Source organism: Accipiter gentilis, chromosome 19 (assembly GCF_929443795.1).
Source record: "Accipiter gentilis chromosome 19, bAccGen1.1, whole genome shotgun sequence".
Classification (NCBI taxonomy): Eukaryota; Metazoa; Chordata; class Aves; order Accipitriformes; family Accipitridae; genus Astur; species Astur gentilis.
The window spans coordinates 14,467,189-14,484,565 of NC_064898.1; the positions used below are offsets into that span (position 1 = coordinate 14,467,189).

The 17,377-nt window shown below is 36.8% G+C and overlaps 1 protein-coding gene across 7 annotated transcripts in view; it reads right to left on the reverse strand.

Annotated features, from left to right (window-relative positions):
- Nucleotides 1–17,377, reverse strand: part of CNTN5 (contactin 5) — a 679,382-nt gene that overhangs the window by 45,647 nt on the left and 616,358 nt on the right. For all 7 annotated transcript variants that reach the window (XM_049823513.1, XM_049823512.1, XM_049823515.1 and 4 more), the window contains one exon: nucleotides 8,413–8,533. In XM_049823513.1, coding sequence (XP_049679470.1) covers nucleotides 8,413–8,533 — 121 coding nt within the window. The remainder of the gene's footprint in view (nucleotides 1–8,412; nucleotides 8,534–17,377) is intronic.

Here is a 17,377-nt window from a genome sequence, read left to right on the forward strand (position 1 = left end):
TGCTTAGGGCATCTTCCTGGCTTTTGCTACAGCTCAAATGTAATTTCAGGGACCAGCAAGAATCTGCTGACCTTGTTTACGTTCCATTTAATAATGTTGTGTTTGATGGCCTTTAAACCCAAGTGCTTGTCTTTAAGTTTTATTGGCAATATCACAACTGAAAGGAGCAGCGTGGTCAACCTAACCAGCAGTTCCTGCGTTATATTTGCTCCAGGTCAGCGGAGTTCAGAGGAAACATTACTTCTCCAAAAATATATCATGTGAGTGAATTTCTTGCTTAGATTGGTAGTTTTGCCAGTCTACAAGATGAATAGCTTTAACCTCTTTTTTATTTTTAGACCACAAAATTTGTACTCTTAAACCACAGATCACAGTCACAAAGGCTTTCATCCCTTCACACTACAGGATTGCTCTCTGCTCCATTTCAAGATCCTACAGCTTCCAGGTAGCTGTTTGATCTTAAAGCTCATTTTACTTACAGTAGGCATGCACAATGCATTTGGTTAGCTTTCCGTGCACAGTCTTACAATATATGTTATACATTGTAGAAGAAAGCTGGTTTTCATCTTATTTGTAAGGAATCTTCCTGCCATGAATGTTGTAGTAATATTTGTATAGTTCAAAGGATTTTACTTAGCTTTGTATATGCTAATAAGTTTCCAAGGGTGTACAGCATTGATACAGAGAATTAAGAAGACTGTACATTATTTTTTTCTTCCTCTAGAAAAGCACAATGTCTATTGACATCCATAACAATAGAAAACATGTTTTAAGCAGTAAGAGTGAAAAGGATAATAAAAGCAAAAAACAGTGAACAAACTATTACTAAAATACCCAGAAAATATCTGACATCTAAATCTACTAAAATCCTTAAGTAGAGACCAATGAGATAGTACTGGAAACAAAATTAACTCTATTAATTCTTAGAGAGCACAATTCTATCGGTAATAAGACTAAGACCAATAAATTATTTGTCTTTGGTTTCTCCTAAATCATATTATAGAATATATTTGTAATATATAAAATATTTTTATGTAGATATATGAAATACTAAAAGTACTAGATGTGTTGAAACAATCTTTTACATCATCATTGATGAATACAAAGAAACACTCATAAAATTTTCTGCATTTTATTTATTTGACCTCTTTTTGTTCCAGATGGCACTTTTTGTTAGTTAGCACCTCAATTTAAAAAATTGAGCAAACTTGCCTGGCTATTGCATTACTGTAGTTCCTTTGCAAAGAGCTACTTGTATTGTTCTTTGCTATGCAATCCAAGACTTAGTTACCTTGTAGCGTCATCTGTTGCTACAGGTTACAGTTTACACTGTTTCAATTGCAGAAAGTTAAACATCAAATAAGTCATTTTGGGACTAGTACCCTTTGCTCCTTTGCAAAACCAGATATCTAGAACAAGTAAGTGGAGCAATGTGAAAGAAAGTTTGGTAATCGAGATGAGCTGGTTGCTCCATATACTTTTGTAAGGCAACGTGTAATGCAGCATCCAGCATCTGAGTGGTTTGCAATCAATGCTACTTACTCTCTTGGGTATAATGTATTGTAAACCAGCTTTGCAAGAGTAATTTACAAATAGGACTTAAGTGATAGAATTTATTTGTCAAGTTAAAATTACTGAAACCACTAGTTTATTATGATAAAAAGCTTTCATTTATTAAATAAATATTAAAATACTGGAGACTTGGTACCGTGGATTAGGCATTGAAGCTTTTACAGATGTAAAAAAATCCTTTAACTTCCAACCTTGTATTTCTAACTCAGTCATGATGATCCTAAAAAGAAATAATGCATCATGATGATCCTAAAAACAGATGATGCAAGAAAGGGATAACTGTGAAAAATAACCTACACTGGTGTTTGTGGTGTCACTATCATTGCTAACAATATAGAGGTATATATAGAAAAAATCACTTGCTCAGTTCTAAATGTTTGAAGCATTGTCCTTATCCACATCAGGTAATAGCATCATGGTAAATTTTGCAGTGATTCTCTAATCTGCAAGAAACTTCCTGGTGTTTTCGGAAACTGCTGCTGCACTTGGAGTATTACTCACCTCAGTGCAGGTGACAGGGAACTCTACTCTTAACAAACTATAGGGAGCCTCACACTGATCTTTGTGAAAGCATGTCAGACTCCTGTGTGACATTCCCAACTCCTACTATTTTTCTTTGCTGATCTGTACAGATGCTTTTCTAAGCAAACCCTCCAAACTTGCAGAAGAAAGAGCAAGGAATATACAATAAGTAGTTTTGATAGGAGGTTTTTTACTCAAGCTTTTACTTATTGCAGCCTTTGGCAAAACAATGCTTTAAATGAGTTCATTAGAAACTTTAAAGAGCAAAGGGATACTTTTTTTTTTTTTTTTTTTTTTTTGCCAGAATTGAATGTAAGAAGTAGCCTTCTGCTCTTAGCTATAAGTTCTGCTGGTGTTCTTCAAAACCTCCCCGTCTATGAGTAACAGATTTTGTACTGATGAATTAAATACATACTAAGTGAAAACCACTGTTGACCTTTTTAAATGGAGTTGATTGGACCAACGTAAGGTAATTAAGGTTAGCCCTTCACAGTGTCAACCTTTTTTATGACAGAAGTATTTGGTGTTTTAAATGTCTCTACAGTGAATCATGGTGGAAGCACAGGGTCATGAAGACATCCTTTATAATGAAAATATGAATGCACAGATTGCTTTGAATTTCTACAGCATAATGGGGAAATAAGAATATAAGCCCTTTTTGGAGGACAGGCTTTAAAAACCAAATTAACTCACCAAGCAGGTATTGTCTTGAGGAAACCTGACACATTGCTGGCTACAAGATCACCGGAGACATCTGTGAGATGCAGGTCTCCTGGCTGGTACTTGGGTGCTTGGTAACCGTGTTTGTGATCATATCATTAGTGTCAGAACATGACGTGCATATTTATCCTGTATTAGAGCCTTATGTTTTGGTAATCACTTCTTTGTGAAAAATCAGTATAGAGACAGCTCAACTTCTGGTGTACCAGGGATAGATGGAAAACCAGCCAAGCTGAAACATTCTGCTATTCTGCTTCTCTGCTACTTAATATTCACTGAAACTTGAAGATCTGGGTGGATAAATAAAGGCTGGTAGCCAGACAAAGCATGTGACATGGGAAAACTATTCTTGGGCTGATGTCAAGAACAGTATTGACATTCATAAAAATGATAAATCACTTCTGCTTCGTAAATGGCTGATGACTTCATGTGCTGGGGAAAACATTTGTTGACTGTATAGCAAATATCTATATTCTCCTGTAAACATCCTTGTTTGCATGGCAAACAGCTATTCTGCACATATTTTCCTCGAGTGAGCAAACAACAGAAGGCATAAATGAAGTGAAATCAGGCAATGACTTGGGTGTCAGGAATGTAAGTCCATAGCTGTGATTTTTGTTGTATTCATTCACTCCACTAAAACTATTTCTTTGACCATCAGACATACATAATTCCTGTTACGGGATTCCTCTGAAGCGGCACATTTGTGCAGGCCTGGTGCCAGAATAGTTACCACTTAATGTGAAAAGCTGTTTTCTCTTCTGGATGTCCTTGAGCTGTATCAGCCTGCCCTATATGCCTTCTTCTGCTGCTAAGGGCTCTGATGACTGTCTTCCAGAAAATCTTGCAGTGACACTGAAGGTGTTACCACTACCTGCCTCATTGCCCTGCTGGAGGGCAAGTCCGGTGCAGAGGGCGCATGCCTGTTATTTAGCTTTTCCCTTTCCCAATACACACTTCAGTGTACTGCCTTAAGCTGTTGGCAATGGTTCCCCTGAGGTCTATGTTCATTTTTGGGGCAGCAGCCAACTAAATGAAAGAAGCAAATATTTGAGTTGCTGAAGATACCCTAAATTGTGCCTTACACAGTCAAGCTCTCATTTGTTTGTCTCCTGACTTCTGTACTCCTGGTTTCTCTGCCTCAGAAAGGGGGTTGAACACATCTTGATGCCACTTAATCTACTGCCTTCAGGGATGGCATGTTCTTGAGGAGAGACAAGTGTGATTCTGAGCCTGGGTCTGAGACAGCTAAAAAGAGATATCCTACCTTGTAGATGAGCACTGCAGTTACCGAGCTAAGCTGTAAGAAGTTGGCATCCCCTATTCTGCCTTAAATCAGTCCTTGCCTTTGAGCTGAATCCTCTCTCTCATCCTCCCCGTATTCAGATGGTAAAGGACCCCTCTGGGGACTTCCACAGCATTAAGGTGTTTGACTAGAGGGGATGGTGGATCTCGGATGGATGAACATAAGATCATGACTTACTTATTCAGGTGCATAATAATAAGAAAAACTCTTGATGATGAATTGCAGAGAATTTTGTAGAACCATATTTTGGAGAGGAAATGCTTTTGCATGTTAGGTAGTAGCCTACCTGAATATAAACAGATGATGTCAGGTATGTCAGGACAGTAGACCTCTGAAGGTTACTGTTGACTAGCATGAGACTACTGAAGTACTTCTCATTCACAACCTATTCCAAGATTAAAATGCAAGACACTTAAGTTGGAAAGCTAATGGATTGCCTGACAGGTCCAGCTACCAGCAGAACATCTCCTCCTAATGAAATCCTCATTATTGGTAGCATGAGAAAAATGAAATAGGAAGGGAAAAATAAATAACTTGGGCTGGGAAAAAAGCATTTAAGGAGCAGAGAAATTACTAGGGACCACTAAAGAGTTGTTTCTTACTTTAATATCCATAATTTAATCACATTTTCAAAGCACTTAGTAAAGTATTTAGGTTTGCTTTGAGTAGTAGGTGCTGATGGGACTTGAATCTTGGTTTTGGCCAAACATGATCTATAATATCTTCATATATAGTTTTGAAGTGTTCCTGAAAGAGATGCACTAGCTAAAAATCATTATGGAAATAATATTAGACATGTATTTCACTGCAACTTACCTAAAATCAAGAACTGTGAGGTAGTGAATTTGAAAATGGTTTAAAAATGGTTTAAAAAAAAAATCTATAACCCATTGTAGAAAGTTGCAGAATAGCACCTTGCTGCTATCTTGATTTCTTTTGTTGCTCACACACACACTTTCGTACATATGTAGTAAATTCAGAAATCTTCTTGCACCATTAATTACCTTCTTGTAAGTAGACTCAAAAGAATTGAGATTTACTTGGCACTATTCATTATCTGTTCTTAAGATTGTCTTTCACTGGTGACATTTTTGGAACTTAACTTCTACTGTATAATACAGAACAAAGAAGAACAAGGGCAAAAATAGTGACAGTTCCCTGGCATATATTCAAGGGATCTTCCAATAGAGCAATTATGAAGAATGGTTTAAAAAAAAATAATTATGGTTTAAGAATACTCCATGCTTTCTTCACAATAAATGATACTGAGACATTGCAATTGCTTGGAAATGCAGTGGTGAATGTCTGCCTGTTGAAGACCAGCGTGTTACTTATGAGCAATAGGAGTCTGCAAAGAATTTGTTTCTCTTTCCTCCATCTGGAGAGGCTGCAGCAAGGTATAGCTGTCTTCCAAGCCACTTGTAATAAAGTTCTGGAAAACTGTCCTTTGACTTAAAAATAATGCACCAGTTGAATACATAATTTGGTATACATTTAGTCATTTTGTTAACAGCAATAATTCTGATATACATGAATATCTAAAGGAAAGAAAATTAGATGATTTAGATTTAATTTATTCTGTATGCCCAATTTATTTCCTGTAGAAATGGTGTAAGCAGAATATTTTTTGGGGTAAAAATTACAATGATATATTAAAAAAAAACCAGATGAATCTTACAATATAACTGTTGTATGCTGGTATGATATTATCAGCATTCAAGTCTGGCATTCTCTGCAGAGGTAAAAGGAGAGAGAATAAGGTGAGAACAAGGATGTGCTGGAACTTTGCTTATATTGGTACTTCTAAGAGTTCATAACAAAGCTTCTGCTATCTCAGTTTGGCCATGGGCTGTAACATTTAAAACACAAAGATATTTTGTAATATGCATTAAATGAAATTATTTTACCTAGAAACTATACTGGAAATAAAGTGTAATATAGCTTTGGATTTCAGACTTTACTGCATGGTGGCAGTAATGGGTTTTCTTCATAGATGATGACTTCCTCTGTCAGGTGGGATTCTTCAGAGTTTACTCAAATATTTATTGAAACATCTGTTGCTGCTGGTCTCTTCTCCTAAGCAATGTCCAGTATGTCCAAATGCTAAACCTAAAGAAGTTTGAAAGGAGCTGCAATTTGGGATCATCAGTGTCAAATTGCAGACCACTGAGTGCACTCTATAAACTGAACTAGGGGGAGAAAAAAGAGTTAAAGATACTGAAATGAAAATGTAATGCCTGTAACAGTATAAGGAGAAATAGATTAGATTCTCCTGAATATTTTGGATTTTTGAAATGCTGAAGTCTATAAAGGATAATCATTAACAACTTTGCACTGAATAAGCTTTAAACATTTTCTGCAATACAAAACAAAGCCATCCTACATTTTTTGGCAAAAGAAATACTGTCACTGTAGGATCTTATTGCCTTCATTTGCATAAGTTTTACAGATATCTTAAGGAAATTAACTACTTCAACAAACCAACCATGTCCTATAATTTCATGAAAACTGAATTTTACATCAGGACAAAAGCAGTCACACAGTATAAAGCATTTTGTGAAAGCAATGGGAACATTTCTTACTGTATCCTATAATTATCCAATTGTAGAAACAAGAACAGGAGAACGTTGTAAGCGTAAATTCAAATATATTTGAATTTAAATTCCATTATAAAGCAGTCATAGTTTACATTTCATCAGCAAGGTGGTATGGTAATGAGACACCCACATGTATACATTCTGATACTGCTTACAACGCCCCCTTTTTTTTTTTTTTCATCTCAAACCTCTTACTCAGAGAAGCATTTATTTTCTACACAGATGCAATAAACTCATTTATATAACCGCTATACTTAAAAAAATAATTTTGTAGCCTGTCTGCAGTGTCCTGGAGAATAGTAAACTAAGAGATTATTGTCACTAATAAGTTCAATGGCATTAAAGTTGAGATTGCCTTGCCTATCCACAGAGCCTCCAGCTCCTGTCTGAGAGAGGTAAAGGTAACACATAAGGTCTTGCGTAAGCCACAAGGATGAATCAGATTTCATAAGGCAGCTCAAATGGCATTACATGTCTGTGTTGAAGCAACTGAATACCACCATCCCAATAGTGCCATAGCTCATAGAAATCTGATGGTCCTCAAAGTGACTTTATGGAAATATTTAACAGCTACTTTCATCAAAATGTGAAGAGCCCTGCAGTCAGCCAGAAACATTCTTTATCATTTAAAGCATCTATTTGTCCTGAAAGTGATGGATACGAACATATCAAATCTAAATATGTGGTGCAATGTGGTAGAATAAGTACTTTGAAAGATTATAATCTCTAAATAGTTTTGATTTTTTTTTTTATCTGCAGTTTTTCAAATGATAATAAAATATCTACCTTGATTTATTCTTTCAAAAAATGTATAAACCATAGTAAGGCTACCCAGCTGTGCTACCTAGCAGGCATCCATCTATCTTGACATTGGAGGACCCAGTGGTTGTAATGCCAGTAAGTGGAGTGTAAGTGCTCAAGTCCCATCAGGCACTGAACACACATGTGCGTGCACAGACACACAAGTAGTGCAGAAGGCAGAAATACTCTGCTTAACGGAACACACATATGGTGCTAATGTCCTGCTTTGGTGTAAGCTGGTTGGTGTCCTAGATATAATCTGGGATCCTGCAGGACAATGACTCTATGTTCCTGTGCATAATCAGGAACATTAAATGACAGGTAAAGCAACTCAACAGATTACGGGACTGGGTCTAAAGACGCAGTCAAAATTTGGCGGTGTCAATTCCATGTGTGAAAACCCCCAAATCTCTGCCATATTAGGGGGCGGTTGGTTCACTGTTCATATCTATCATTTTACAAAACACTGCATGGTCCCTCCTCTTTGGAAGTGAATGAACATCCCTAAACTGTTAAACCTGAGAGAATGGCTTGACAATAAGTTGAAGTGTAAAGCATCACATAAAAAAGCATAGAGCTCATCATACCTACCTTACACAGGCCTGTGAATGCTAATTATCTACATTTTAACTGATCTGGATGCCTTTTGTGCTATTGCCTCTCTTCAGACTGTATGTCCATTAACCAACTGCCTTCCGTTTTTCATTGCCATGTCTGCAGGTCAGTTTATGGTAAAAGTGCTTTCAAAGACAGTAGGTTAGTCACAAATGTTTTCAATGGTATAAAATCTGAATAATGCATAGCACAGATGTCCCCGAAGCCTACATATTTTAATTCCCTGGTACAATAGTTTCTGGTGATTGCATTTTCAGGTGGCACCGCGAGCATACTCACCCCTAACAAGCAGCTCTGTCTCATCTGACACGGTGTCCGCTGCGGTCTGAACCCTGCAGCCGTATCTCCCAGCGTGCATCAGGAGGATGTTCCTGATCATTAAATCTGCAGAGGACGCTTGCTGAAACAGGGATGAAGTGCCAGTTTAAAATTCAGTAAATCTGTGTTCAAGGTAGTTCACGAGGCTGTTTTTTACAGTGTGAGAAACTCATGATCGCAGCTTTCATCTTACGACATTTATGTGCCCTAATACCCTCTTTTGAGGATTATCAGAACACTGCATTTATACAATTATTAATAGGGATTAAAGAAGAGGATTTCAGGTTTTTAATAACTTTGACTTTGCTTGAAGCACACTGTGCATATTTGCATGCTCAAAGAAAATGATTCCAAACTAGCACAAAGAAATTCATTAAGGAGATGAACAGAGATATTTTGCATGCAATCCTTGGTATTAAAATTCCTTTTAGAAATGAAGGGCTCTTTCTTCCTCTTCCTCTTCCCTACAATGTAGCGACATTTGGAGTATGTCTCGCTACTGTAATGAAATTAAGATAACTTGAAAGATAATGTTGATTGATTTTTAGTAATATAGAGGACATTAATACTAAATATGATTGAGGAACTATGAACAGATTCTCATTTTTCTGGTTGAAATCTGTATATATTTAAATCTGAAACATGCAATCCCTGAATAAGTGTACACAGAGAATCAGTTCTAATTTTTATTTTTTAGTATTCTAGCCAACAGTAATTACAATGCCCCAAAATTATGAACACAAAAGAGAAAATTGGAAAGTAGAATAGCCTTTTGGAGGATAAATGGCTTTTGCTAAGAATCTCTGTATTATTTCATAAATTCAAAAGATAATATTAGATTTTGCATGTACAAAATCATTGTTATATCCAAAATTACTGCAGTCAATAAATGTTGCTCCATCAGATTTAATGAGCCCCAGTCCTTAGATATTGTTGATTTAATATAGTCACTACTCAGGGAAAGAACAGGTAAGTGAGAACAAAAGTCACCCTTACCACATGGTGTAGCAATTGCAGTTTACTTTCTCAATTCTGTCTCCTAAAAATGCTTACAACTTTTTGATGTAATGTAAGCACTAACAATTTTAGCAAATTACTATAAGTATTTTTGTTCCTTTCAGACCCTTTTTTTTCTCTTAAGAGTCAAATGGAAATAATTTTAACATATTAACCGAGGATAGGCAGAGTGTCCTGCAAATATCTGTAAATTCCCTTATCATTGCTACTTTGTACCTTATGCGAACCTAAAATGTTTTTTCAACATTAATGTAGGTTGTTTAACATTATATTCTAGATTACTTATAATTAATATTTTTATTTAATTATATAATGTATAATATAGACTTATTACACTTCTACAATCTATAACATATAATGCATAATTTTAATAATTACACAAACAATAACATATAATTTGCAATATATAATAATATATATAATATATTGTTGTATTACATAACCACTATTATATTATCCCACTATTCATTATTATATTATCCCTGTATATATTATTATTATAATATATCTACATATAAAATATATAAAAGATATTACATCATGTAAAGTACATTTTATCCAATAATATAATATGATATGATGTAATTAATAAAAATAATACAATCTGGTATATAATATATTATATAGTTGTTAAATTATATTTACTGTATGTCATATATTGTATATTACATATTAATAATTGACTACTATATGGCTAATATAATATATTATAGATTACTCTATATTCTATATTATATACAAGTGCACCTCCTCAGTGTTTCACTTTAAGAAACATTTATTGAGTATAGGCATTTTCCTTCTCAGTTTTTATTTACTTTGTTAACCAAGCAAAGATTGACAGTCTTTCCTTGAACGACGTGTTCCCTGTGTCATAATATTCCTGTGCAGTGGTTCTAATTTGAGTCATTTTGATCCTGAATGAGTAGAATTGTCCCCTGCATTCAAAATAAAGTCTTCCTATGTGTGTACATGTTGATATTTCTCTAGCTGTGCTGGAAATATGTCACTGACTTCCCCTAGATTTGTATTTGCCTAGTTTTTTTGGCACATACTTATTCTGTGCTCACGTAGTTGCACTCAGATCTTTATCCCTCTCAATCATTTCAAAGTTATGAGCTCCCACTTTATAACCGGTCGTCGATATGTGCATGACTTTGTGCTTTGAAGTATTAAATTTCTTGTCTGTTCCCATGTGTTATTTTCATCATCTGCTGTATTGGTAATATGTCTAATTTTCTACCATACAATTGTCATTTGCATAGTTTTATCTCTTATGCCAAGGTCATTAAAGACAAGATGAAATAGGATTGGTTCCAAGCTCCAATCTTCTATAATTTATTTTTTTCTTTCTAGGCAGAAGAATTCCTTTTCAGCACATCTTGGCACATCTTCTTCAGCCAATCTTCTCTTTGTTTGCATTTTTGGAACTGCACTTGTCATAATATTCCATGTAGCACCAGGGCAAAATCTTTACCAAAGCATATTCACATGCAAGGAAGGAAAAGGGAGGTGGGACATCAAGGTTGCCACTGAGATCAAAGTGAAAGTGGGCATGATCTATAGCTTAATAACCCTGTAGATCTAAGAGTGAATACAATGTGGTGTTTTGCCTTCTGAAGTGGCCTTGTTAATGATGCTGCTGGAGGAAAGATACTGAGACCAGTCAGGCCATAATGCAATTCTGATATTCTTGCTCTGGCATATCAGAAATCGCAACACTGGAAAAGAATATCTGAGTACTCTGCAGCTCTAAATGCAAAAGAAGAGCACACGCTCCTACCAGGAGTCAACTACAGGATACGAATTTTTTAAGTTGTCTAGCAGAGCAGCTCTCATCAGCCAGTGAAACAGGGGTTGCTCAAGATGATTAGTGATTCTGGTACAAAGCCTTAGCTATTAGAAAGATAAGACCAGAATCAGTCCACACTTGTCATCTCTTGAGGGTAATTTACATTTAATGTCTGTTTTGTTGTTAAGTGGGAGGAAAAGCATAATGGATAGCAACTGTCTGGTTTCATTGCTCAGGAGCTGTTAAAAATCTTGGCTGTCACTCTAACTTCCAGAGGGTTCATGACTGTGTGAATCCAAATATTCTTATCAGGAGAAATATATGTATTTCATCTGTACACCTGTGTGACTGGGCAGACAAGCAGCAATTGAAAGAATCATTGCTGTAAGTGGAGAGCAGTGCAGCACAATAGATCCCCATGAAACACTTACATTTATTACAGCATAACAGGATGTGCAGCCAGCATTGCTTAGGTTGTGTGAGTGGAGAGAAATTAAACTCATTGTGTTTAAGACGGGTGGATATACGCTCAGACATTAGATTCTTGATCATGGGAAATAATGAGACATTTTAGCTTCCATTTGGATAAGTAGGAACTATGTTTGACTGGGACCTCTAAAAAATACCACATTATTTTCTGTTCAGTAGTATTTATAAAGTTTTCATGAGCATTACAGACTCTTCCAAGTCTTGGAAGACAGATTATTTTGTTGATCAGTTTATCCTGTAATGAGAGCTTCAATACCACAACAGGGCCTCGGTGAATTAAACTGATGTGCTGGCCTTCCAAATCTTAACAAAATCTCTGCACCGTGTGGCATTCCTCAGGGGTCAGTATTGGGACTGGCGCTGTTCAACATCTTTGTTGGTGACATGGACAGTGGGATTGAATGTACCTTCAGCAAGTTTGCCAACAACACCAAGCTGTGTGGTGTGGTCGACACACTGGAGGGAAGGGATGCCATCCAGAGGGACCTGGACAGGCTTGAGAGGTGGCCCTGTGCAAAACTCGTGAAGCTCAACAAGGCCAAGTGCCAGGTCCTGCACATGGGTCGGGGCAATCCCAAGCACAAATACAGGCTGGGTGATGAGTGGATTGAGAGCAGCACTGAGGAGAAGGACTTGGGAGTGTTGGTTGATAAGAAACTCAGCATGACCCAGCAATGTGTGTTTGCAGCCCTGAAATCCAACTGTACCCTGGGCTGCATCAAAAGAAGTGTGACCAGCAGGTTGAGGGAGGTGATTCTGCCCCTCTACTCCACTCTCATGAGACCCCACCTGGAGCACTACATTCAGCTCTGGGGCCCCCAACATAAGAAGGCCATGGACCTGTTGGAGTGAGTCCAGAGGAGGGCCACAAAGATGATCAGAGGGATGGAACAGCTCTCCTGTGAAGACAGGCTGAGAGAGTTGGGGTTGTCCAGCCTGGAGAAGAAAAGGCTCCAAGGAGACCTTATAGCAGCGTGCCAGTACCTAAAGGGGGGCTACAAGAAAGCTTGAGGGACTTTTTACAAGGGCATATAGTGATAGGACAAAGGGTAATGGTTTTAAACTGAAAGAGGGTAGATTTAGATTAGATATTAGAAAGAAATTCTTTACTGTGAGGGTGGTGAGGCACTGGCACAGGTTACCCAGAGAAGTTGTGGCTGCCCCATCCCTGGCAGTGTTCAAGGCCAGGTTGAATGGGGCTTTGAGCAACCTGGTCTAGTGGAAGGTGTCCCTGCCCATGGCAGGGAGTTGGAACTCGATGATCTTTAAGGTCCTTTCCAACCCAAACCATTCTATGATTCTGTGATTCTATGTTTCTATGTCATTGCAGCTGCTGCTGAAATTTGAGCAATTACAATCCAGTTAAAAAAAAACCTGCTAGGTGGAAATGTAGCAGAAGCTCCATTAAGAAAAATATCTAAGGTCAGGAACTTTGTCTTCTGCTTTATGTCTTCTTTCAGTAAAAAAAAAAATAATGCTTCAGCAAAAGCAGAGACATACCTTCCCCTTTGGGGAAGACAAAAACTGGGTGACAGGGATGCATACATTGCGGAAAGATCTCTCATATGCAGTAACGTGAGTTAGAGCAGCCTGGTGTATGTGCAACCATGTGGTCCCAATATTATTGAAAGCTGAAATTAGTGGTGTTTAAATGTCTTTGCCTACATGTAAATTTCAACTATTAAGTGTATGTTTTTAAAAGCTGCTTTTTATTCCACCGATTTTGTGCTCTTCTGTGACAGGGCATATTTTGCAATAAGTGCACTATTTCAAAGTAACATTTTATTAGAAAAATCTATAGTCTTTGGTGTTCTGAATATCATATATTACCCACTTAGCCAAGTATCAAATGTATTTATATTTGTTCAATAGAAACTTCTACTGTATGGAATATATCTTGTACTTTACCAAAGCTAAGGCTTAAAAAAATAAAGACCAAAACAGATAGGTTTAACAGCCAACTTCTAATGATTTTAAGGAAAGCTAAATGTAACCTTAAAGGCCGGCATCAGCTATGGACCTACTGTAACACTGAACATGCTCCTGGTCTTCATTAAGCAGTGAATAAGTAATGATACAGCTATCAATGCTATCTGTAATGACTAATAGCTCTCTCTAGGACAACAAATTATTGTATAATTCATATTATGCTCCCAAGTATCCCATTCATCAGTTCTGGGCAGCTCCAGTGCTGAGTACTGTGTCAATCTATTGTTGTCTCTGCTGCAGTGTGGCACGTTATCAGAGGGCATAGTTGTATCTGTAATGTATCTAATTATCTTTACCTGTAAGGTATTGCTTGAAGTCATTTTTCACGAGAATTGGTGCCACCTATACATAACATTTGATTTTGATATGGAGATAATTCCCCAAACTAAAAAAGGCTCCAAGGAGCATGTAATATGCATACTTTGCTCCATAAGAATCAGCTTGTTTGTTTGGGGTTTTGCACCGATTGCACTAATACTAGGGATTTGTAGAGGAGAAAAGAAAAGCCAACTTGCAAAGAACTTACTGTTGGTGAATTAATACCTCTTCAGCCATCCCACATCCCCACAGAGAGGAAGTTGTATGTGGGTTTTTTCCTTTCCATTTCATAACTCCTAAGAGGTTGTGAGATGCTTTGCAATAAAATAACTTTTACATATGGTTCTTCAAGTGAAGAGAATTACACTTATTCTTCCTGTGAGAGCGAGTTCATTATCTTGAGCCAGTTGCTAGGAAACCTCCCTGTTAATCTGTCCATTCATTTGCTGAGCTTTTATCTCTAAACCAAGGTGGTTCATTCAGTATCCAACCTTTTCTTTTGAAGGTTTTGCACAAGGACAATCTATAATCTGCCTGCACTTGAAATGGAGCTCACAGTTACACCACAGAGAACTTTTTTAACATCTAGTAAGTCTCTTGTTTACTTCCCCCTACCTCTTCCATGGAAGAATTAAACGTTGGTTTGATTATTACACAGTTTATAAAATATGTTCAAACTACCGAGTCATATGTGGAAAATATATATGAAACCTAGGAACCTTAAATCATTCTTTTGTCATTATATCAATGCTAACTTTCATTTAATCTATTTCTAATGCTGTTCATTTTCCACATTGATCATCATACTTCCCTTCTGCACTCTAACTGCAGTTCTGTGAACGTAGATCTGATTTATCTTGGAAAGAGGGATAAAAAGGCAAGGAAGTTCAAAATACTGGGTAGTCAATAGAGATGATGCGGTGACTTGCAGCTCTCAGCTTCTGCACCACAAAGGCCTGGGGTCTAGAAAGGCTGCTTATTATTGTACTCAGGATTCAGGTTGGGAGCTCAGCCTGGGCAACATGCAGTGAAAATTGTCTCTATGCTTGGGAAAAATATGTCTAAAAAGGGTAGTGTGACTATTATAAATGTTCATGATTCAACAAAAGCTTAAATCAATGGGAAAAAAAGAGTTAGCAAACACTGACTGTCATTGCAGGAAAACTTCTATGATGAAAGCCTAAGGGGTGTTTGATTCATTTTTTTTACTGTGACTACAGGGGTTTACTGAGGCTTGCTGGCTGTCATCTAAATCTCTTGACAGTGAGAGGTGAAGATACTTTCCTACAAAGTGGTTTCTATGCAGAAATGCTTGGGAGGTACAAAAATCTTGAAAAGTACCTAAACATTTTTTAAGGTCATATTCTGTATAAACTGAGAACAATAAAACAATGGTCTATAATTAAATGGGACTGAGATTTGATCCTAAAGAAGAATGACCTGGGTTGTTAACGTTATCTTATTCAGCTTAAATAATTATTTAAAATGTATGGGTGTTTTTACAGATGACACACGTTAGGTGAATTCCTGACATACATTTAATGAAATGATTTAATGAAATAGCCTTTATTAATGAAATTCAGTCAGATTAAATTGAAAATGATTTCACAGTCGAATCTTGATTGTTTGACATACTTGATGAGCAATGGAGTTTATTTTTTGTGAATTTATCTGAAGCAAACGAATGATCTTACAGAATAACCTCATGGCAATGTTAGCTTTGTACCATCAACAGTAAGTGAAAAATAGCAATACAATAAAGTTCTTTTAAATTATGCTAACAAATTATACGTGCATTACGACAGATTGTTGGCTTCAAGCCAACTTCTGTTCATAATACATTTAGGACAATTTAAGTGCCATTTCATGCAAATTCTCAGGTTTGAGCACATCAACCACTTGCCCCTTTACTGCTTATGATGTTTACAAATTGCAAATATTTATTCTGTTAAAAAGCAGCAGATTTCTCAGTTGATACAGTGATAATGGAAAATTATGTTCAAAGTTCTGTCTGTTAATCATCTAAGCAGATTTGGAACAAAGAGGATGAAATAGTTGTTATTGGTTTTGTTGTGATTAATGGTTTGTGGTACCATAATAACTGGTGCAGGTTGACGGAGAGATACCTGATAACACACAAGTTAAGTTACATTTTCCTCATCTATAGGAATTAAAAAAGATGGTTTTCAAGATTTTCAGGTTTGTGGATCCATAAGAATTATCCAGGGGAGGTGTGGACACTTTCAGTGGCATTATTTTTAATCAATTTGCATAGACAAAGCAAGAATAATAAAAGCAGTTGTTTTGGGTGAGCGTTGGTGGTTGGGAGCAGATAACAGAGAGCATTGGGGTGTTGGGAATGGATAAGGAGGACTTTAAAGTGCAGCTTGAGTTGCTGCAAGTGGGTTTGATTCATTTTATTGAGAGAAGGCAGAGGAAGAGATGAAGTTAAATGACTATCAAATATCAGGTAGTATGTCAGGTACTGGGGTAGTTTTGTGAAATCTAGGGATTAAAGAAAACAAAAAAAGTATCAAAATGGGAAGGAATGAGAAAAAAAAAACCTGAGATGTGAAATGGCAAGCTTCAGGACAGAGGACCACTACACTCATGTTGCTAAACTCATGTTCTGTATCTGAGTTTTTATTACCAGAAGAAAAAAGAAAGAAAAGAACAAATAATATGGGGTACCTCTGGTCCTGTTTAAAGATGCAGAAAAAGGGGAAAAAGCGAGCAGGGAGCTACACGTATGATCTGAGTGGAAGGGTGGTGATAGTGATGGATGAAGATGACAGAAAGGAAAGCAAAACCCATCTGGGACAAGTGTGCCATTTTGAGAAGACATCAAAACAGGAAGCATGAAGAGCAGATATGTGATTGGGATTTCATTAGTGTGCTGCATGAAGAATGTTGTGACAGCCTTACGTGAATAGAGATTTATTAGCAGGGCCCATAGATGATGGCACACTCAACTCTAGCAAAGAAAGCTACCTAGGTAAGAAATAAAAAAGGCAATAAGGAGAGAGAAAGGGAAAATAGAAAACTCTTCCTGGTGGCCAGCCAGAAAGACTATTCTCCTCTTGAGGCTCTCTCCAGTGCAGTAGGTGGCAATGAGGAAGATGATGAGGAGGATTATTTTTTGCCTTTTTTTTTTTCCCCCTAGTATTGTAACCTTTTCTTTGGGACCTACTAAAGCTTCCTATATGTTAATGTTGATTGGAATATGTTAAGTAAGAGCAGCTGTTGCACAGTGGTTGATTGTTATGGTTCTGAGCAAGTATATTGTTGGATAATATTTATTAAGTATTTACATGACCATTATCT